Source organism: Diabrotica virgifera, chromosome 2 (genome assembly GCF_917563875.1).
Source record: "Diabrotica virgifera virgifera chromosome 2, PGI_DIABVI_V3a".
NCBI classification, from domain to species: Eukaryota; Metazoa; Arthropoda; class Insecta; order Coleoptera; family Chrysomelidae; genus Diabrotica; species Diabrotica virgifera.
Genome location: NC_065444.1, coordinates 231,122,617 through 231,146,956, shown reverse-complemented (window position 1 = coordinate 231,146,956; position 24,340 = coordinate 231,122,617). Strand labels below are relative to the sequence as shown.

Sequence of the window (24,340 nt, the reverse complement as noted above, 5' to 3'; positions counted from 1 at the left end):
GACCTGTTTCGGGATTTATCTCCAGAGACGCCTATTCTCGGGAAAATGAATTTATGCCAACTCAAACGTTCTCACTGTATTTGTTTATAAGCCAAAAAATTGTTTATAACTTTAAAACAGTGCTGAGGCCGCTTAAATAATCCGATTTTAATTCTGTAAAGTGTATTAGATAGGTAGAGGACTTCTTTATATGTAAAAAAATTAGCAAACTTCTAAATGGTCTACTTTTTCTTCAGAAGTTTTTAAAAAATTTGAACTTAAAAAAAATTAGATTGCAAAATTATTCTGCAAAATCTATCAGGTCGATTTTAATGAAATTTGGTGAAGGATTTAAGTATGTTGTAAGAATTTTCTAAGCGAATTACGAAAGTTCTAAGTGCAACCAAAGTGGTTGAAAAACAATGAATAAAAACAGGCTTATTTTGCCCTCTTATTTTGTATTTATTGCTATTTTTCAGAAAGGGTAATAATTTAAAACATTTTTAACCAGTCGTTTATCATACAAAATTCAATTAACTTTATTTTATTTAGCTACGACTTTTTTCCAAAATGAATCGTTTTAAAGTTATAAGCAAAGAAAGTAGAAAAAAATCGATGTTTTTCGAAATTTTTAAATACTTTAATTTTTTTAATAATGTTCCGGGCATATTTGAGAAGGAGCATAAGTCAATTATTATTGTTGAAGTTGTTACCTAACTTTATCTGCAAAAATCCGAATGCCACCTCGCGCACATCCAAAAATAGACCTTTTTTCACAGATCCGCCCTGGTCTATACAGCTAGTTCTTATAGGTGGCTAGTTAACTTAGTAAAATAATTATTCTTGATCATAATTTAATTTTTGATTAAAAAATTACTACAAATTAAACTGTTTTTATTTACATTTGCTTTATTGTCTTCAGTCAGTTTTTACTTTATGCGAAATTAAAGAAATGTAATGTTCGACGTCATACGTATAATTATGACTGAAGTCAATTAGCGCTTAAGCTAACGTCTAAATGTGGAAACTATCGATAGTAGTAACGTATTGTAATGTAATTCTAGCGATTATTTCATTCATAGGAGATTCTGACCAATAAAAAGCTACAGACATGCAAATTAAGGTGAAAATTCCACACCTGTAATTTTGAACCAATCAAAATACGTTATTTTGACAGATCACCATGGCAACGGAGGTATTTTATCGGAAATTTTTTGCTCGTGGGGTACCCAACAGCGAATTATAGTGGAAATTTTTTGACGTTTACAATAACAGAACATTTTTGACAGACTGGTTTTTATTTGTTTACATAATTTAGTTTTGATTCATTTTCTATCACTTGTAGTTACTCAAAACTTATGTAAAATTGAAGAATATACTATTTTCTATCTTGAAATGGTATTCCCATGCAACTACAATGAGTAGAAATTACGAATTTGAAAGCCTAAATAATTGCTGACAAAGCTATGGCGCGCTATTAATCTGTTCATGCAGCTTTGGATTTTCAAATGCAAATTTGGTGTGGAATTTTCTTACCGAATACCACGCGAAGTCAAATTAATATCCGGAAATTTTTTTTTGATCATAAATATTTTTATGATCATTTTCAAAATATTCATGATCTCAAAAAAATTTCCGGAAATAATTTGACCTCTAGTGGTATTACTAGTGATAATTTTTGATAATCTCCCGTCGTTAAGCATATTACGTCAGATGCCCTTCGTTGCTACGAAAAAATACATTCAGTGACATTAATGACAAATGTTTTAAAAATTATAAAAGTGATGACTTTCAACCGTCAAATACATATTTATAACAACTGTGTGTTTAATTTCACTAATTGGTACTTACATATATAAATTACAATAAAATGTTGGTTTTGAACAGTTTTATTCATGAAATAATCGCAACAAATTGCACTCGAACTCTAAAATTAATATAGAATTTTTGCCCTCGTGACATCATCATCATCATCTTGGTGCTACAGCCCTTAGAGGGCCTCGACCTTCTCAAGCTTTCTACGCCATTCTGTTCTGTCCCTTGCTTGCATTTTCCAGTTGCCGACTCCGATCTTCTCGGCATCCTGTGTTACCCCGTCCATCCACCTCAAACTTTGGTCTACCCCGTCTTCTCATTCCCACGGGTTGCGCTGTTAGAATCTTTTTTTATCATGTTCGATTCAGGGGCCCGGGCTACATGTCCTGCCCACTGCAGGCGGTTTCGCTTAATTATAGTGATAATATCTTTTCCACCAAACGTATGCTTGTAGATATTCTACAGTTCAAAGTTATATCTACGCCTCCATATTCCGTTCTCACAGACCGCTCCGAATATCTTACGTAGCACCTTTCTTTCAAAAATCGACAGAGCGGATTCATCTGTTTTAGTTAGCGTCCATGCCTCTGATCCATATGTGAGAACGGGGACTATCAATGTTCTATACAGCCTTATACGAGTTTTTTGAGACAGACGTTTGTTAACTAAGTACTTTGATAGACTATGATAACACCTGTTTGCAATTATTATTCGTCTTTTTATTTCCTCTGATGTGTTATTATTGGGGTTAACCGATGTCCCTAGATATATGAACTCTTTGACCGCTTCGAAGTTTTGGTCATTGATGATTAGATCTGCGTCAATATTTCCAGCTCTTGTGTTTGTGTTAGTCGCCATGAATTTTGTTTTATTTCGATTTATATGTAACCCCATTTGTTCTGCTGCTGCTACTAGCTCGGTTAGGATTTCCGCAGTTCTCGCTCTGGTTCTTGTTATAATGTCCACGTCGTCTGCATATGCTAGAATTTGGACAGATCTATTGAATATTGTTCCCCTGCTATCTATATTAGCGTCTCGTACGACTTTTTCTAATGCTACATTAAAAAGTTGACACGCCAGCGCATCTCCCTGCCTTAACCCCCTATGTATTTCAAATGGGGTTGACGAGTCACACTCGTGACACTTTGACATAATTTCACTCGCCTTCGGCTCGTGAAATTAAAACTGCCAAAGTGACACTCGGGAAAAATTCAATAATTTTAGAGCTCTTGTGCAATTACTACTGATTATTTCATTCATAGGAGATTCTGACCAATAGAAAGCTACAGATATGCAAATTAAGGTGATAATTTTTGATAATCTCCCGTCGTTAAGTATATTACGTCAGATGCCCTTCGTTGATACGAAAAAATACATTCAGTGACATTAATGACAAATGTTTTAAAAATTATAAAAGTGATGACTTTCAACCGTCAAATATATATTTATAACAACTGTGTGTTTAATTTCACTAATTGGTACTTACATATATAAATTACAATAAAATTTTGGTTTTGAACAGGTTTATTCATGAAATAATCGCAACAAATTGCACTCGAACTCTAAAATTAATATAGAATTTTAGAGCTCTTGTGCAATTACTACTGATAATTTCCCACCTCTACAAGTTTCGTCTTTTGCGTTATTTTGCTGATTCTTAGTGCACTTATCACTGTATAGTAATAACGCGCATAAGAAGTATTCATTTCTGTCAGCACGCACTACCCAAGTGCCACGCTCTTTTTTTTAATTTTCTAATATTGTGTAGAAGAAAGAAAATTTAAGAAAATTGCACAGGAAATTACAAAACAATCAGAAAACTTCATAAAAGATTCAGTTATTAAAAAGAATTCAAAGTCAAAATACTATTTTATTTTCTACAAAAAAAATATGTTGCATGAGTAAACTAAGCAGTCCCCTACACTCTTCCATCTTTCAGAAGCAGCATATAAATATGGCAAAGTATACAGTGATGAGCGCTCTAATAACCGGCAAAATAGCGCAAAAGATGGAAAAATAATACATTGCGCAACAAAAAGAGATGAAACTAGTGGAGGTGGAAATGATCGTTATAAACGTATAAATTAACATTACATAGTTTCCCACCTTTAGACGTCTGTGACAGAAGTATTTTATAAAATTAAACTGTCACAGTGACAGTTGTCATACTCCTCTGATACGTCTAAAGGGGGGAAACTATGTAATGTAATGTTAATTTATACGTTTATAACGATCATTTCCATCTCCACTAGTTTCATCTCTTTTTGTTTCGCAATGTATTATGTTTTCCATCTTTTGCGCTATTTTGCCGTTTATTAGCGCGCTTAATTGCCGTTTAATTTTTGCTTTACCAATTTTTTTCGTCCATGTCTCATTAACACATGAAACCTTACTACCATAACTATTAACTATACAATACTACTGTATAATTAAATACATAAAAGTAAAAACCTCTGGTAAACTTTAAGTGAGGAATATGCATATCCAATTACAGTGCTCCCATAGATTACTCCGTAATGGAAAATATTTGTAAAAAATAAACAATAAAAATAAAAAAAATTAAACAAACACTAGAGTTCTCACGAAAATTGTCTATTCACACGAGCCATAAATATTTCAAGACATTTAATTTGACTTAATGAAATAAATTATATTAAACAATAAAATGTACAAAAATAACTTAAAGTAGTAAAATATAGATACATATGTTACCGGCCAAACCCGATTTCAGGACAAACTAGTTTGGCCTGGGTCAAACTAGTTTGTCCTATCGCGCGTAGACCAAACTAGTTTGTCCTCGGCCAAACTAGTTTATCCTGATATAAATACACACACTTTAGGCCAAACTAGTTTATCCTGATATAATAAAAACTCACACTTCAGGATAAACTAGTACGGCCTAGTCTAAACCAATTTAGCCGAGTCGAAAGTAATTTAGCGAACATGTAAGGACTTTTATTACATGCGAGGAATTCCCAAATAATGTCCCAACAGGGATGGCAAAAAAAATTATACATCGGTATATTTATATCATTATATGATACATCGAATGAAGATATTGAGACATGCTATAAATCAATATATTCTTGTATAATTAAATAATATAAAAAATAATAAATAAAAGGATGAGGTTTTCTTCAAAAATTAAAAGAAAAGATACACTTACGAATAAAATCGAGTACGAATTATTATTGTTTTTACCAATTTTGAAAAAATGTGAAAACGTTGAATTATCCACGTCCGTCTGTCCGTCCGTCCGTCCGTGAACTCAACTCCTCCATACCAGGTAGAATGACAAATAAGGTGTCAAATGAAAGCTTATAATCCAAGGATGGTACTAAAGGTGAGAAATTTGTCCTAGGCTGTCTGTCCATCCGACCGCGAATATAACTCAGTAATATTGTTTGTTTGTTATGAATAATTAATAAAAATGATTATTTTTCCAAGAACAAAGTATTTTATTCAATTTATTATTTATATTAAGCAGTACTAGTTCGCTGAATTACTTTCTTCTTGTTGGCTTTTTCCCATTATGAGTTTGCCGTTTTCGTCTTCCATAGCACTCTATGCTATGGTCTTCCTCTCCGTCTTCCTCCCCGCGTGTCCCAGTCCAGTAATCTTTTCGGCCACCTGTGCTCCGGCATTCTTTGTACATGCCCGTACCATTTCAGGGCTCTACTTTTACTACCACAACTTTTTTGTAATTGAGCATACTACTTCTATTCTGTTTCATATTTCCTCTGTTCTTATTCTATCCTACCTGGTAATTTGTAGACACCTTCTCATAAACTCCAATTCAACTGTTCGTATTTTATTTCGTATTATTGTTGTCACTGGCCATTCTTCCGATCTTGTGGGGTAATATTCAGCACTAGGCCATGAAAAATCCTTTTTTGTTTTCTTTAGTAAGAGTGTTCTTCCATATCACTACATGGAGAGCTTTCGTGGCTTGTTTTCCCCGTACTATTTTCATTTCTATAGCTTCCATACAAGTGCCATCTCGGTTTATCATTTACCCTAAATACTTAAAAGTCTTACAACTCTTAATAGTGTTCTTCTAAACTTACGTTTAAATCAGCAGCCAATCTAAAATCAATTACTTATGTACTTTCGACTAGATTAAATTGGTTTAGACTAGGCTAGTTTATCCTGATATAAAAACATACACTTCAAGATAAACTCGTTTGGCCTGAAGTGTGCGTCTTTATATCAGGATAAACTAGTTTGGCCTGAAGTGTGTGTATTTATATCAGGATAAACTAGTTTGGCTTAGGACAAACTAGTTAGGCCTACGCGCGATAGGACAAACTAGTTTGGCCTAGGCCATACTAGTTTATCCTAACGCGCTTAGGACAAACTAGTTTGGCCTAGGCCATACTAGTTTATCCTGACGCGCTTACGACAAACTAGGCCTAGGCCGAGGCCTAGGCCAAACTAGTTTGTCCTGAAATCGGGTTTGGCCGGTGACATATGTTCTAACAAAATAAATACAATATTGTAAGAAATGTTTTCGTTCAGAAATAAGTGTCCAATTCCGATTTTTTCAAGAAATAATATTTTAAGTTATTGAGTAATTTTGACTTTTTTTATTATTAGTATCTTAAGTACGATTCAACTTTTTAGTATTGGTGAAAATAGATGACGAAGATTAATTTTCTTTTATAACTTTATTAATATTAAATTTATTAAAAAAGGAGTTTTAATGATAAGGAGTTTTAATGATTGGATAAAACAAAAAATTAATGACAGTATTTTATGTCGTAATTTTTAAGATCTGATTTAAATTTTTATAGTATTTCTTTCTTAAAAGTTTATGTTTTAGAGAAAACCATTGATGAAACATTAATATGTATCTCCTTGAAGAACTTACTTTGCAACCGTAACCTTAATCTAGAGATCCGCACAAGAATGCTACGTTGTTACGTTTTTTCTACTTTACTATACGGCATGGAAGCGTGGACAATAAAACAGTCTGAAATCAAAAAATTAAACTCCTTTGAGATGTGGTGCTACAGGAGAATCCACAGAATATCGTGGACTGAAAAAGTAACTAATATAGAGGTGTTACAAAGAATGAAGAAAGAATGTGAAGCCATCAAAAATGTTAAAATTAGAGAGATTCAATATTGGGTCATATAATGAGGGGCGAGAAGTACGTATTACGTATTACGAGAAGTTAATTACGCAAAGGAAGATACAAGGGAAGAGAAACCCAGGACGACGCAAAATGTCCTGGCTAAGAAATTTGAGAGAGTGGTTCGGTTGCAGCTCATTAGAATTATTCAGAAGTGCGGCCAATAAAATTAAAATAGCGATGATGATTTCCAACCTCCGATAGGGGAAGGAACCTGAAGAAGAAGAAGAAGAAGACAACTATACTCTTGAACGTGTGGATGCCTTCACATATCTGGACAGAGAAATCAGAAGAATTCCGTAAGGATCGAAATTAATGCACGTATTTCCAGAGGGAAATCGTACATGCTATGCTATTAAAAGATTGATGACATCGAAATTGATGACAAAAGAACCAAAATGACTATCTACAGAACATTGACTAGATCCGTATGGTTGTGAAACCTGAGCAATGGCGAAAAGGGATGAAGCCCAACTCAGTACATTCGAGAGAAAAATACTGAGAAAAGTATATGGCCCGGTGCAAGAGGAAGACGGCACATGGAGAATCAGTAGAAACAACGAAGATAATGAATTGAATGAAGGTTACGATATTGTACAATTTGTGAAAAGTCAAAGACTGTCATGGCTGGGACATGTGCAGAGAAAAGACAATCAATAAACAACAAAGAAAAAATTACAATGGAAGCCGATAGAAAGGCGAGAAAAAAGAAAAGGCCAGAACGAGAGGGATGGATGACGTGGAAGACGACATGAAAACCATGAACATAAGGCAATGGAGAAAAAGTACACAAGAGAAATCAGAATGGAAGGACATAGCCAGACACGCAAAGACCCATCCAGAGTTATGATGCCAAAAGAAAAAAAATTGGCGCATACTGAAGGACCTCTTCAAAAACAAAATACTTCTTTTCTCTATCGTCTTTATAAAACTGCTTTTAAACAACCAAGATTGTAGATTGCTTGCCGGTAAGGTATTCACACTGTCGTGACCTTCACGGCACATGCTAGGCAAATATTGTTTCGAAAAGAACGTCGCATGCAAAGCCCGTCGCTTGCCGGTGCCTGGCACGCATAGTGTGAATTAAATCCCGTGAAGTTCATAAGATTTCATGTAAAATGTATCTTACCGAGCCGATGCCTTGCCCATGTCGAGCACTTGCTTGCATGATAGTGAGAATCAGCCTTAATACAACGCCTGTATAGAAGCTTCGTTTTAATAATAGAATTATACTTCGTAATAAAATTAAAAAAAATTAATTATATCAATAGGTAGAAGTTATCCATCTGAAGGGTTGACTTGTGGATACTTTTGGCGCCAATTGAATAAAACAAATATACACATAAAAAATATATGTAAAACCAAACACCTTATGTTAACCACAAATAAAAATGAAAAAAAAATTATAAGTGCAGCAATTCATGAGCTCAAAATATAAAAACTGGTTAGGCGAATGGATCCAGTAATCCGCAGTCATTTTTTTTCAACCACACACACACACACAAGCTTCGTTTTAAAATAACACTGCTGATATCAAAGAAAATGTTGCGTTCGGACGACCACAGCGGCTGACTGTCAGCAGAAATCGGCTGAGTGGTTGTATCCAGCGCTGATAGGGAAAGCTTAGTAAATCTCTCAGCGGCTGACTTCCAGCGGTGCCGTCTAAACGATACCGCTGGCTCGGCTGTCCAGCCACTGTGGTCCTCCGAACGCACCCAATGTTAACTTACCATGCCATACCCATCCGTGGGCATCCCACAATGCGCCGACTGATTTTCTAGCTGCATCCCACTTGTCACCAGTTTTTAAAGTATTTTTAATCGATTTCCAGTGAAGTTTGTATATATAAAGCATAAAAGCACTGCAATATAGGAGAAGTGCGATCATTGCTGGTAGAAGGAAAGTTATTATTAAGGGCGCTAAAAACCATGTTATCCATAACGAATAGTCGATGTCCACGTAATTAACTGAAACAAACAAAATAAATATAAATATAACTAAGTGCGACAACAATTAGCATTTTGAAATCATTGTTAAACCCAACGTAATACCTATTTTATTTATGGCGTTCGTTCAAATGAAATGGACTACCAAAACAACTCAATGGTAAAAAATGATACTTGAAAATCAATAATAGAAAAGTAATAGACCGGACTGTATCGTCGCCCCCGTTAGTGAAATTATTCCCATTCGAATTTTTTTGCACAAACTTACTCAAAAAGAGGTCCGTATAATATATCCACAGGGTGCCGGTCGGTGCCGTGGTCGATTTTTTTTAAACAAATTCAGAAAAATATTTTTTCACTTCGAACAATTTTTTTTAGATAATTTGGGACATTCTAAGCAAAAAAGCTCTCTTGTGATTTTTCTCCAAAATTGATTGTTGTCGAGTTATACGCGATTTAAAATTTGTAAAATGCGAAAATGGCCATATAACTCGACAACAATCAATTTTAGAGAAAAATCACAAGAGACCATTTTTGCTCAGAATAACCCAAATTATCTAAAAAAAATCGTTCGCAATGAAAAAATTATTTTTGTGAATTTGTTTTAAAAAATGTTTAAACAATTTTTCGACCACGGCACCGCCCGGCAGCATATTTACAGATGCTAGCGTGTGTAGACACCAGGGTGTTGAAATCAGTTAGGGTTTGGAAAAACAGTACATTTACAGATGCTAGCGCGTCTTGACACCACGGTGTTGAAATCGGTTAGGGTTTGGAAAAACAGTACGTTTACAGATGCTAGCGTGTGTTGACACTAGGGTGTTGAAATCAGTTAGGGTTTGGAAAAACAGTACATTTACAAATACTAACAGATTTGGACACCAGAGTGTTGAAAGCAGCTAGCTTTTTTAGTGGTTATACATGCATATGCTAACGGCTATTGACATTGATTTTATATACCTATTGCCGTGGACAAAAATATTTAAATTATTTAGATATTAATAAATAATTAAACGTTGTTGGGATATAAACAATAATATATTAACACAAAAGGACAACATAAAAATTAATGTTGTTCTGAGGCTATTTCCTTGTGGCATTTTTATAATTACCTATTTAGATGGGAAATAAGCCACAATTAAATTGAAAAAAAATATTTTATTAACGTTTCGACGTCCAAATCAGGTGTCGTTGTCAAAATACAAAATACTACTAAATTAAACAAAAATGTTGCTTAGAAAAAAATTCTAATAATTGAAGACCTAAGTGAAAGAAGGAGGTATGTTACAAAGCCTACCTTTTTAGATATGGGCAGTTAAAGTTTTTTTGCGAAAAAAAATTTTGAAAAAATGCTTATTTTTGGTCTTCTAAAATGTACTAGTACCTTAATTTTAGTTTGCATAACTATCCTTTATCTGAATGGATGAAGGGGGTATGTGGCATGAAATAATGCTCCATATTCAGTTTTACAGAAATTTATGTAATTGAACACAAAATAATCTTCTTCTTCATGTTGCTATCAAACTGGCTATAGTAATTTTGTTAATGGCAGCTCGGTAAAGGGATGCAGAGGATCTGTTAAACCATTCTTACAGGTGTCTAAGCCATGACGGTCTTCTGCGACCTGGCCTTTCTTCTTCGACCTGGCGTTTCTTCTTTCGTCTACCTTGCATGGATCTGCTCATTAATCTAATATGTGTTATTTTTTTATAGTTAACTATTTAGATGGGAAATAAGCCACAATTATATAAATAATTTTATTAACGTTTCCACGTCCAAATCGAGTGTCGTTGTCAAAATACAAAATACTACTAAATTAAACAAAAATATTGTTGCTTACTAAAAAATACTTTAAAATGTATAATATATGTCTGAATTGCCGATATAAATGAGTCAGATTAAATAAATTATTAGAAGAATTTTTTACTAAACTACAACAGTTTTGTTTAATTTAGTAGTATTTTGTATTTTGACAACGACACCCGATTTGGGCGTCGAAGCATTAATAAAATTATTTTTTTCAATTTAATTGTGGCTTATTTCCCATCTAAATAGTTAATTATAAAAATGCCACAAGGAGATAGCTTCAGAACAACATTTTTTTATGATGTTCTTTTGTGTTAATATATTATTGTTTATATCCCAACAACGTTTAATTATTTATTAATACCTAAATCATTTAAATATTTTTCCACAGCAGTAGGTATATAAAATCAATGTCAATAGCCGTTAGCATATATGCATGTATAACTACTAAAAAAGCTAGCTGCTTTCAACACTCTGATGTCCAAATCTGTTAGTATTTGTAAATGTACTGTTTTTCCAAACCCTAACTGATTTCAACACCCTAGTGTCAACACACGCTAGCATCTGTAAACGTACTGTTTTTCCAAAACCGAGGCAACAAAAGGAAAAAAAAGAAGCAGAAACCTGATGAGAAACATCACAGAGCACCAACCTAACGCTAAAGGGCATGGATCTGCTCATTAATCTAATAATTTTTTTATAATTAACTATTTAGATGGGAAATAAGCCACAATTATATTGAAGAAAAAAAACTTTATTAACGTTTTGTGCGACAACAGCACCCGATTCGGGCGTCGAAACGTTAAAAAAATTATTTTTTTCAATTTAATTGTGGCTTATTTCCCATCTAAATAGTTAATTATAAAAATGACACAAGGAAATAGCTTCAGAACAACATTATTTTTTATTATCCCAACATCGATTATATTAATTATTTATTAATAAATAAATCACTTAAATATTTTTCCTTATCAGTAGGTATACATATATAAAATCAATGTCAATGGCCGTTAGCATCTATGCATGTATAACCACTAAAAAAGCTAGCTGGTTTCAACACTCTGGTGTCCAAATCTGTTAGTATTTGTAAACGTACTGTTTTTCCAAACCCTAACCGATTTCAACACCGTAGTGCCAACACGTGCTAGCATCTGTAAATGTACTGTTTTTCCAAACCCTAACTGATTTCAACACCTTAGTGTCAACACGCGCCAGCATCTGTAAATGTACTGTTTTTCCAAACCCTAACTGATTTCAACACCCTGGTGTTTACACACGCTAGCATCTGTAAATATGCTGTGGATGTGTTATAAGGACCTTTTTTTGAGTAAGTTTGTGCAAAAAAATCTAATCGAAACAGATTCGCTAACGGGGGCGACGATACAGTTGGACTATAGCGCTAATTGTTAATAATAAAAATAGCAGCTTTGTAATAAAATAATGACAAAAATCTCTTCAGGACCTTGAAGAAGGGGCTTGAAACTTGATTTGGTCACTTTTTGAATTTCATAATAATAATTTTTAATCGAGATATTAAGCCTTGAAAATCGCCATTTTCGCATTTTTGAAATTTTTAATCGCATATAAATCGATAACAATCAATTTTAAAGAAAAATGACAAGAGACCTTTTTTGCTCAGAATGACCCAAATTATCTCAAAAAAATATTGCTCGAAATGAAATAGCTATTTGTATAACAAGGGAGGAAAAGGCACTTTACTCCCATGTTACACATATGGTTTTTCCACCTTCCTCAAATAACAAGTAATTTTTTCATTTTTACTTAATTTATTTATGTAACTAACCAACAAAATTTATTAGAACTAAAACTAACAAGTAGGTACAATATAACTGTCAACTGTCAAATTATTAATGTAAACATTGTTAAATCAAAATAACAATTTACTGTTTTTTACCATTCTGCAAAATACAGGGTCTTTTATAAATAAACGTTAAAATGTATAGATACTTACGTAATAGAAATTAGATATTGTACAGGGCGTCAATAAGTTATATTTCATAAATGAAATACCATGACGTCACTTTTACTTTTCCTCCCTAGGGAGGAAAAGTACAACTACAAGTACAATATTTTTGTGAATTTGTTTAAAAAAATTGTTTAAACAATTTTTTGACCACGGCCCGCCCGGCACCCTGTGGATATGTTTTAAGGACCCCTTTTTGAGTAAGTTTGTGCAAAAAATCGAATCGGAATAATTTCGCTAGCGGGGGCGACGATACAGTCCGGTCTATAAGATGAAGAAGGCATACGTAGAAATGTGAATCATAAGCTAGAGACAAAATCTAAAGAAAAAATCTAAAACATGTCAGATGGATTAGGGGGATGGGTACGAACTTTCGGTTTCAATGCTATTTAAATTGGATTAATTTTTTTCGAATCCTGAGAAAACTAATAAGTATTTTTGAAAAATTTAAACGCAGAATGAAAGATTACGTTATTACCGAGGGCCGAAAGTCTTCTATAATGTTATTTTAATAAGTTACAGGGGTGAAAAACTAAGAGAAAATTGAGTGTGATTTTTAATTTCAAATATCTCATTTAAAGGAAACTTTTTATTCATTCTAAGGGACTTTCGGCCCTCGGTAATAAAGTAATCTTTAATTCTGCGTTTAAATTTTTCAAAAATACTTCTAGTTTTCTCAGCATTCGAAAAAAATGATTATATATTGAAAATTTTGACAAACGTCGAAATTTTGCATTTTGTTCCTTTCCCCTGAAGCAAAAAAAAAAGATGAAAATACGTGAGAGAAACTAAATGTAACTTATAATTCAGGAATAATGGAGATAGATAATGGAGTAAGATAAACAAAATATATTGGTACCTATTAATGTAAATTGTCTTTATTCTGTAAAAGTAAAATTTCATATTGATAAATGATAAAGGATATCCTAAAAACATACAAAATTATAGCTCCATTAATGACTTCATTCTGCCTATTCACCTTCAAATTTTGTCGGACTGAATCTATTCACCGAGTTGATGGGAAAGTGCTCAACAAAAGTTTTATAGCGCCGATCTACTACTACTACTATGTCTTTGATTTAGTAGTAGGTAGTAGTAGAACATGTAACAAAAAAGAAATGGAGACGGTCAGGTCATGTGGCAAGAACACCAGACAACAAGTGGGCTAAGAGATTATTGGAATGACGACCGCGGGCGGACAAACGAAGCAGAGGTCGGCCACCAACGTGCTGAAGTGACGATGTGAAGAGAACTGCCGGGAACTGGATGATGGTAGCTCAAGACAGGAAGAAATGGAAAAATTTAGAGGGGGCATATGTTCTGCAGTGGACGATAACGGTTAGATAATGATATAGGTAACGACGATGTGTGCTTCCGACCCAGGGGTGGTTGCCACTTCGGTGGGAATTCTTTTACTTAAAATAATTACGGGAGTCGAGATAGGATCAAATTCTAAGCAACATTTGTTCTATAGAGTTTTTTTTTTCCAAAAGTCAATAATTTTTGAGCTATTCATGGATGAAAAGAGCGAGTTTTCATTAAGTGACGTTTTTTACGGTTTTATATGAATAACTCAAAAAATATGCCACTGATCGAAAAAGTATGTAAAATAAAAATGAAGCTTATGAGAAAACAAAGACATACATTTTAACAAAATATTCTAGATGCAATATAAAAGATATAGTCGGTGAAAGGAGACTTTTTTTGCTAATAAATGCTATTAATATATTCAACGTTAAATTGTAAGAAAAGGGTTAGTTTTTCGAAGGTAACGATATTAAAGTAGTTTACTCAGTAGAAACTGAGTGAATTACAGCTTGTTAAAAATGGACTCTTCGAATATTTTTAGGAACAAAGTGCAGTAGGTATAATTAACTTAATATCCACCAGAATCAAAATTAATCGTTTTCTTTCTATATTGCATTTTATTTCAGTATTCTTCATTAGATCCAGGAATTCTTTTAAGTTCATTATGCCTCAACCTGAAAGAGTCATTGGCGTAGTACAATTTTAAGGTTTATAATTTATTTAGTAGGTACATTTATTTAGTATAAGTATGACAAATTTTTCATATCAGTTCCATCACTTAATATTGCTGGTAAGATACTTTGTAATTTATAGTGACACTGCAGTCACTTCAATAGAAAGGACACTGCAGTAAAATATGATGAACATTGATCCAGGAGCATGGCTGGTTTAAAATGAAGTAGGCATTATAACTCAAAAAATAAGTACATTGAAAAAACTCTATAGAACAAAAGTTGCTTAGAATTACCTAGTCAGTTTATCTAATTCCGGACTTATTTTCAACGTATGTTATTTTATCCCCGAGAAGGGGTAAAACTCACCCCCAGGGCAGAAGAACACATTGGCACAATCACTTTTTTTCTTTGACATGTTAGGTGAATGCCAAATTTCATATCAATCTAAGCGGCTCTTTAAAATTTACAGCAAAAACCGTGAGTAAATGGACTATTGCCCCATTGCAAAAAAATTAACCATTTCTATATGACAATAGCCTCAGAACTATATTTAAAAAACAAATAGAATGTAACTATTAAATTTTAGAGGTAAACATTTGCATAACTACAGGAACTATAAATATATGAATAGAATGCGAATATGAAGTGTAAAGTATCAATTTAATATCGCATCCACTCACAAAAATGGAATTTAAACCTAAAGTCATCGAAAACATAAAAAATACTGAAATAATCCATATAGAGTTGATTAATTAATTGAGCCTAATTTATAAAAATCTAATTAGTAAATACCATACTTAACAAAAATCCAATGACTAAGAGACACTGTCCAGAAATATGCATTATTTTTCACCAAGGTTTATTTTACTGTACACATAAACACATATTCTACAAATGATTGTAATTGTAATTTGACTAGTAAAGCAGGTAAGCAATAATACGGATTGTCAGCATTTTTATTTTAAACAATTTGGGTAAATATCATAAGGTGTGTATATGTTATAGAATTTTCAGCGCCGGACTTGGAAAACTCCAAATCATCAAACCACTAATAGCTATATTTCCGCTAATTATGTTTGGATTGTGGCGGATAATTAAAATTAAGTACCTAAATAGTAAACGAAGTATAATGGTAAATACCGTATAACGGTAAGTATAAGTGTACGAATTGAAAATGTATTAACAGTTAAATTATTTCAATAGTTATAAAAAATAAAAACTTAAAATTCAATTTGTTTATTTTGTCGAAGACTAGTAAAAAACAAAAAAAATGAGGTGTAGAATATAGGAAATTTTAAGTAAAATCCTTTATAAAAGGTATATAATTTATTAAAATTCCCTAAAAAGGGCTACATCACATATGCAGAACGTTTTCGATCTGATTACAGATCATCATCAGTACTGAAGAGGATGTTCAAGCCACCAAAATTGAAAATATTTCGGTAAAAATCATTTAAAATTATATGTACCGGTTGTCCCAATAAGAATGGCTCTCGACCATATCTCGGGAACCGATTTGAACCGAGTACAGATTTGAGAAAAATAGTTATTTTCCTAACTAGTGCGGAAAGTGATACTTTCACGCACGAGACTGCCGTTGACCCGAACGACGCAGATACCCGAAGACACTTTCCGCATGAGTTAGGAACAATATTTTTTCTATGGCCGTACGTTTGGAAAAAAGCCACAAAAAATAGAGTTATATCAATTTTTATTTAGAAGTGAAAATACACAAATTAATTCTTTGACAAGGTTGTCAAAACCAAACTTTCAATAACGATATTGGTTATCACGACGACGATATTGGTTTCCATGACGACGATCCAAAACCATTGTAGTTGTCTACTGATCTGACTTTTAAATATTATGTCAAAATAATTTTATTTCATCGAATTATTGCGCTAATTTCATTAAAAAATGAACACAATAAGATAAATATGAAATAAATTAGTAAATAATATCTAAATATTAGTTTATTGCATGTATTATAATATATTATAATGCCATATTACAAGGTATTTTACTTTCCCGCACGCCGTGCGAGAAAAAATATTTATTAATTATAAGAACTTAATTTGTAAAAAATATTGAAAACTACAATGTTCAAATGATTAAATCTGTGTCAATTTTTATTTTGCATAAAAAACCATATTTTGTACACCTATAAAAACATCGATCACAGTTATCTATATTGAGTATATACCAATATTGTCATTACTGCTTATCAATTCATAGTAATCACTGAAAAATATTCCCTCGTTAAATGGAAAATAGAAAACGATTAAAGTTAAGCGAACAATATGCACTGTATTTTAATCACTAACTGAAGAAAAATTCATAATTTGTAATATAAAGAGACATGCGGGACTCTACTGGAGATGATCTCAAAAATAAATGTGTATAACTTATAATTAAATAAAAAAAGACACTCGGTCTAGTAGCCAGTAGCACTGCCCACTATGCCGAAGTTCAAAGATATAATATAGTGATGAGTGCGCTAATAACCGACAAAATAACGCAAAAGATGGAAAACATAATACGTTGTGAAATAAGAGACAAAACTAGTAGAGGTGGGAAAGTATCGGTAGAAACCTATAATTTAATTTCAATTACATACCACTATTGAGCGTTTCCACCTTTAGACGTCAGGTTCAGAGCTAGTTGACTTCAGTCATAATTGTACATATGACGTTCTTTCTAACCACCTACTTTTTGTAACGTCCTGATCATTAGGGTGCATCGAAAAAATAAAAGTTGGAAATGTTATATCTAATAGCGTGAAAAAGTTGCTAGTCTTGTTTTTCAGCATATTAGTATTTTTATTTTTTTTTTCAAGCGAATTTTCTGCCCCCCCCCCCCCCCCAACGACCTTGAATTTTATTAAATATCTGATTTTTATGGAAATTTCAATTTATATTATTTGGAATAAAATATGTGCTAACTCGATCTAAGATCAATTAAAAAAAACTTAAAATGTTGTCAATTACAAAAAATTTAAACGATATTTAAAGTTTTATTTGTTTCTTCACTCTCCCCAACCCCTTTGAAATGTCCCGCTTCATGAGGTAATTTTCACTTATGTTTGGTGCGATGCCTTACTTTGTTATTATTGTTGTTTGTAAATTAAAGATTTTTAAAATAGATAAACCAGGACCATGGGGAATATAATCAAGATGTGCTGTGGACCGCCCATTTTTGGGCAACCACCAAATATACCTGAAAATGTTTTACCGAAATACAAACAAGCGATGAAGTTTTGTGGTTGCAAGAGGATAAAAAACTCAGCAAGAAAGAGCCAGAATTTTTTGGTAATGCCGAACAGGTAACAATTAAATTGGAGGAAATATGGAAAAAGGCTTTAATCCCAATAATTTAACATACAAGAATTATTCAGCTTTTAAAAGCCTATCATGACAAATATATGAAACTTATGAAACCATTTAAGAACAGGCAAAACAGTGAATTTAAAAAAAATAAAATTCAATGCTTTAAGAACAAAAGTAAAACTACACGTTTTGATCTTGCAGCATGCAAATGTGACACTCTGATTAATTGTCTTTGTAGAAAATCTCAAAAGGTGCCTCTGAATGAGCGCGAATTTCTATTAAATCAAAGAGGTCCCAGAAAAATGGCGATAAGCTCGATTGATAGGGAAAACAAAAATAATCATACAGAACAACAGTAAAAGAAGAAAGTTTCCGACGCAAAGACAAAACTTTAGCTCAAGTAAAAAACATTACCAAGTTTTATGGTCAATTGATCGTGGAAGAACACATGTGCATGAGCCAGGGTGCAAATATTTCGGATATGGGTATCCGCTCTCTGGTATATGAGAAAGTATCAAATCCAGCTATTGCATGTGACGAAACAGTCGTAACTGGCGTTAAGGGTAATGTAATACGGCTGTTTGAAGAACATCTTAAAAAACCGCTTCAGTGGTTTGTATGTTTGTGACATTCAAATGATCTACCCCCTGGACATCAAAAGAAGTTTGCCAGTGATCAAATCAAAAAACGTGAGGGTCTTCAAACTTTCTTCTATAAAAATTTTGATTCAAACGACTACTTTGAGTTAATTAACTAACAAGAATATCATCTTACAGAACCACCTGTCGAGTGACAATCTGCGAGATTTTATTAAGAATCCTAACTTAGACCCTTTTAACATTGAGATTGGGAAATATCACTGCCACAAACAATGTGTAGAACGATGTGTCAAGCTTGTGACACAAGCTTCTCTAGCAGTTTGTGGAGCTTATTCGAGGGATGGATTTATAAAAACTTGAATTGATTCCAGAAAAATTATGCCTCACTTTAATGCTAAATCGGAAGACATCTTCGAATAGAATGATTTTACCATATTTTTTTGTAATATTTATATTCCTAATTTTGTACTTTGCTTTATATTTATTTTAGTATTAAAAAACTTGGGTGACGTCAGGGAGACGGATAAGTCAGGCTATTTTGTTATAAAAAGAATGTTTTAGGATACTTTTCTTAAGTAAAATTTTTAATTGCCTTGTGAAACCAGAAAATATTTTCCAATTTAAACCGAATTTATTTATTCAAGTTTTATAAGGTATTACATTTCCCTTACAAAAGAAATTGGCATATTAACGTATTTTTTCTAATTTTTAGTTGCCGTGGGGGGCAGAAAATATTTTTTTATTTCAACGCAATTTTACTAAGCTATTAAATAGTGTGTTAGGCAACTTTTGTGAGCTATTACATTTTCGTTTCGAAATAAAAATTTTTTTCGTCTGTTAACATTTTTTCAAAATTTTTAATTATCTTGGGGGGGGGCAAAAGATACTTTCCAATGTGGAAAAAATTTTACCAAAATACTTAACAGTTAATTGGGCAACTTTTGTAAGGTATTAATTTTCCATCGCAAAAAAAAAATTTCACCTTTTTCGATGCACCCTACTGATCATAGCAAGACCAGGGCATTAAGCAACACTACACTGCTGGGAGAAACGAGGGGAGAAATTCCTCGAACATCCCTTATTCAAAAGAAAAACGTCCACCATTCCATCCATCAGAGTGGTACTCTGCCCGACTGTTCAGCCCTGGGTTCGTTCCCTGTTCATTATCCCTTCACACCCATCCCAGAAAGGTACAGGAAATAAAAAGTTTACAAAATCATGCTATATACACTATATTTATTCAAATAAAAAAAATTAACAAAAATCATTATATTATTATGTACAGGCAACAAAATAATTTTCCAAAACTGTGGCACAGACCCTGCTGGTTACCGGTATAAAAATTATTAAGATATAATAGTACTCAGTTTTAAATCTTCCTGTAGGAGTCACAGTTCTCAAGGGAGGGTTCCAATCTTTGCAGAACTCGTTGCTGCCGGTAGCTATGGGAAGTCTAGGGCTATCTTGTAGAAATCATTCTTCTGATGCATCAGTAGTTGGACCCAGGATACTGTGGGCGGTTGCGAGCCAGTTCTGCTCTCCAAGGTAGTGTGGGATACAGTTTGCTTCCCCAGGTAGTGTTTGACTACAGCTTTCTTCCCAACTAGGGGCTAGAAAAATTCATACAAAGATCAGTTTTCTCCCAAAAGGAAAGCCTGATCAGAAATAAAGCTGAGTATCCAAAGAAAAACGATCTCAACAAAATCTCTGATCACAGCGTGGCATTATTAAAAATAAATAGAAACAGAAAGAATTATATTATCAATAAAATATTATAACTATGTACAAGAAATAAAGTAATATATTATATACCGATAAAAAGAAATAAAATTGGAAAAGTTTTTAGCATTATTTCAAGGAAGAAAGTATCTGCTATGCAAAAGAAATCAGAAAAAAAACTGAGGCTTAAAACTAGATAATCAAACTTACCCTTGCGTCTAACGGACTAAACACAAACACAATTTGTGCGGATATTGTTGCTCATTTGCAGTAATGATGGAGAAAGAGCGAGTACAAATTTGTATCGTCTTAAATACCTTGGAACGGCCATAGCCACCTTTACTTTACAAGCCATGAAGAGAAAAAGGCAACGTCGCAATTGATGACGTCGGTAGTCTGACTTTCGGACTACCGCTTTCGAAACTACGATTTTAAAGTACAAATTCTGGTAAAATTTATAGTATTTTTTGAGTCGAACAAGAAAATATTATTAATTAGAAATTTGTACAAAATAATATTCAAAATAATTCCTTGTAAGTAACGTTTATTATACAAAAAAAAAACCAATAACAAAAATATAAACGGGATTCATTTTTTTCGAATCCTAAGAAAACTAATAAGTATTTATCAAAAATTTAAACGCAGAATGAAAGATTACATTAGGACCAAGGGCCGAAAGTCCCTGAAAACTTATGTTTATTTTGATAAGTTACAGGGGTGAAAAACTAAGAAAATTTAGTGTGATTTTTAGTTTCAAATATGTCATTAAAAAAAAACTTTTTATTCATTCTAAGGGACTTTCGGCCCTCGGTAATAAAGTAATCTTTCATTCTGCGTTTAAATTTTTTAAAAATACTTATTAGTTTTCTCAGGATTCGAAAAAAATGATTACATTTAAAATACAGGCGTCAAAATTTTGCATTTTATTCCTTTCCACTTAAAGTTTGTCGCACTTATTTAGAAACACCCTGAATTGATAAAGATCAAATCTAGTTGTTAAACATAAGCGAATTAATCAAAAAAACAGAATGTTAAGAAAACCGGAGTCTATAGTTGGGTTTTAAGTTCAGTATTTTATAAATGCCCGGTACACCATAAAAATTCAACTGGTTAGCAACAATATTATTACAGCGGTATTATAAAAGAATTAGGCTATAACAAATTAAAAAAATCACTTAAACCAACAGGTTTAGGAAATATAAGACATTAAAAATGACAAAATTTTTAAGTGGACGGATTTCTATATGCACACAAGTTTATATAAAAAATATATTATATTGAACTAAAATCATCTTAATAACATACCTTTTAATGTTCTTTATAATTTGGAGCACGAAATATTGTAAAATATTTCAGTTTCTCTGTAAATACAGTGAAAATTATTTAAAAACAAATGAGAACTGTCAGGATTAATCGGTCTACCAATAGATGTTGCCAAATTTCAACTTCATGGCTTGTTAAGTAAAGGTGGCTATGGAACGGCTTAAAAGAATTGAACAAATTAATTTGACGATAGTCTGTTCGCTTGTTGAAATATAGTGCGAGAGAAGAATACCAAGCCACCAAGCGGAGCTTGGTGTAGCATTTAATCGATGGATTGAAACGTAGGTCATGTATGAGGTTATGTATGTCTGCCTCTTTGGTTTATTGGCCTCCACTTACTTGGGCATTTGGCAGCTCATCGTCTCGGAATAAAGGAAAAATCCCTTATTCAGCTACAATTTGGAGAAGCTTTTCTCGTTCAAGGGTAACTGCCGACAATCTACTTTAATAAACCACAATTTTAGTTTGAAATTAAGTTTATTTGACGTTTTTATTTCGACTTGACGTTTATTTGTGTCAGCCGAAACGAATAACATAAGACATCAAAATAAAATGTTTTTCGACGTCATGCGTACAATTATGACTAAAGTCAACTAGTCACGTATAAGAACTAGCTTTATCTCGTACTATCTCAAAATTTAATATATTTTCCATGTTTTGCGTAATTTTGCCGGTTATTAGGGCACTCATCACTGTGTAAGCTGCTTTTTTAAAAATAAATATTGAAGCCTAGCACTTTTGACATTTAACTCTAGGGCTGTAACAGTAAGATAACCCTGGAAATTATACAGAGATTTGAAAACAAGGTAAAGGAACATCACCGATGCACCCTGGTATTGTCTAAACAGTGACATGTGACATCCATCGGGACCTTCAAATGATACTGTTAATCAAACTACGTATAAAATTGCGAGTGGTCACGAACAATAGCTGATTCAAAATGTCCAGGTCAAGACCATCCAGCTCTTGGACAACACGAATATAGTGAGCAGGCTCAAAGACTCAAAAGGATAAATCCTTGGATTTTTTTTCCTGGAAGCTGTCTGTTGTGAACCGGTTGTACTGCAGCCACTTATCTTATTGTACATCTTCCATTCGTTTATGAAACCCATTCCAGAATTCTGGAACCCTGTACCAGCTTGTACAGGTCTAGTGGGTGGGTGCCATATATATATGGAGTCACTTCGATGTCTCCGAAAAGTGTTTGCCGCCTCCGATCCAATGCCTCACAGTCATGCAAAATATGGTTGACTGTTTCAGGTTCTCTGTTACAGTGTCTGCAGCTCAAGTGTTCATGAAACAGCCCCATTATATGCAGGTGACCCTTAACTGGCGCATGTCCAGTGATGAAACCTGTTATGACTCTGAGCTGATTCTTGCTTGTTTTCAGCAGTAACTCAGCCCTACTAGCACATGTCCGTCCGATATACATCTTGCCATGTGTTTGACCGGGTACACTCTCCCAGTGTGAGTTGTACTGGCTTCGGATCCAGGCTTTTTTTCGTTCGCGGACGGTGCTTTTTGGCACTCCCACGGCCGGCTCTGGACCCAGGTATTTTGTAATCCTTGGGTTAGTGCCAAAATGAGTGCCAGTGCAAAGAAGAGTATCGTGCGGGAAATATGCTATAGGTATAGTAGTTAGGTACAATATAGATAAATTATTCGACAGCAAATGAAACTAGTGATAGGAACCTTAAATTTACGAACAGATGTAATTCAATTAGGTTAGAACAAAAGTTGATCTAATATTAATCAGATCGTAATATTTCTGGAAACTAAAAAAAATTGGAAATCATGATGTACACTGATAATATTTATATACATTATACAAATGAGTTTCAATTATTGGAGGTTAGTTCCAAAGTATATCTCATTTAAATTGCTAAAAACAAAAGATAGTCAAAGGTAAATAAATTAAATTATATACTACAAAGGTTCAGGTCTGGACTACGGATAATAAATAATATTTTGTCGATATAAAATCACTTCTTGCAATTACAACGATTTTTTTTTGTAATTACATACCTATATAGACATAATAAGAGCATAATTTGAAACTGTTTAACATGACAATGGTCGAAATTTTAATTCGCGGTGTGGGAAATATCTGGGAAATGTGCAATAAAAATCTCAATTTGTATTAATTGAATATTGTACGATCTATACCATTTTCGTGAATATTTATTCACTTCTTATTCAAGGCAATAGGTACGCTGAATTGTTAGAGTTTAGATCTTCAGTAAATAAACATATCAAAAAGGATATTATGTGATATAGTCAACCTGATCAAATTCCAGTACAGATAATAAAATTAAAGAAGAAAACCAAACTAGAATGCAAATTGACTTATATAACATAATATACAGTACAGGAATTGTTCCTAAGGATTTGGTAATTTCACTGCCAAAAAAAAACCAAATGCAAAAGAACGTCAAGATAATAAAACAACCAGTTTATTCAGTCATCAAAATATTTAATCAGTCTTCAAAATATCGAAGATTGTCAAACAACTGAACAGGATACTAGTGAAATACATTTTGGGTTTAGAAATGAAAATGAGGACGAGAGAAGCCCTGTTTTTCATAATTGTTCTTATACAAAGAATCATGTATGCTTAAGCATAAGCCAATATACGCTTGCTTCTTGACTTATAACCAACCCTAATACAAAGTCAAATGTAACCGCTTCATATAATTGGTGGAAAAGAAGAACTTGATAAAAAAATAA

At 33.0% G+C, this 24,340-nt stretch overlaps 1 protein-coding gene across 2 annotated transcripts in view; it reads right to left on the bottom strand.

The window, feature by feature from the left end:
* The window catches only part of LOC114334015 (transmembrane protein 68), a 91,608-nt gene that overhangs the window by 31,384 nt on the left and 35,884 nt on the right, over nt 1–24,340 (bottom strand). Inside the window, exons 1-2 of one of the 2 annotated variants that reach the window (XM_050644349.1) lie at nt 15,444–15,562; nt 8,659–8,895 (exon numbers count right to left, since the gene is read on the bottom strand). In XM_050644349.1, the coding sequence (XP_050500306.1) occupies nt 8,659–8,895; nt 15,444–15,489 (283 nt within the window). In that variant the 5' untranslated portion in view covers nt 15,490–15,562. Of the gene's footprint in view, nt 1–8,658; nt 8,896–15,443; nt 15,563–24,340 lie in introns of those variants that run through there. The other variant, XM_050644348.1, reaches the window with a different exon arrangement.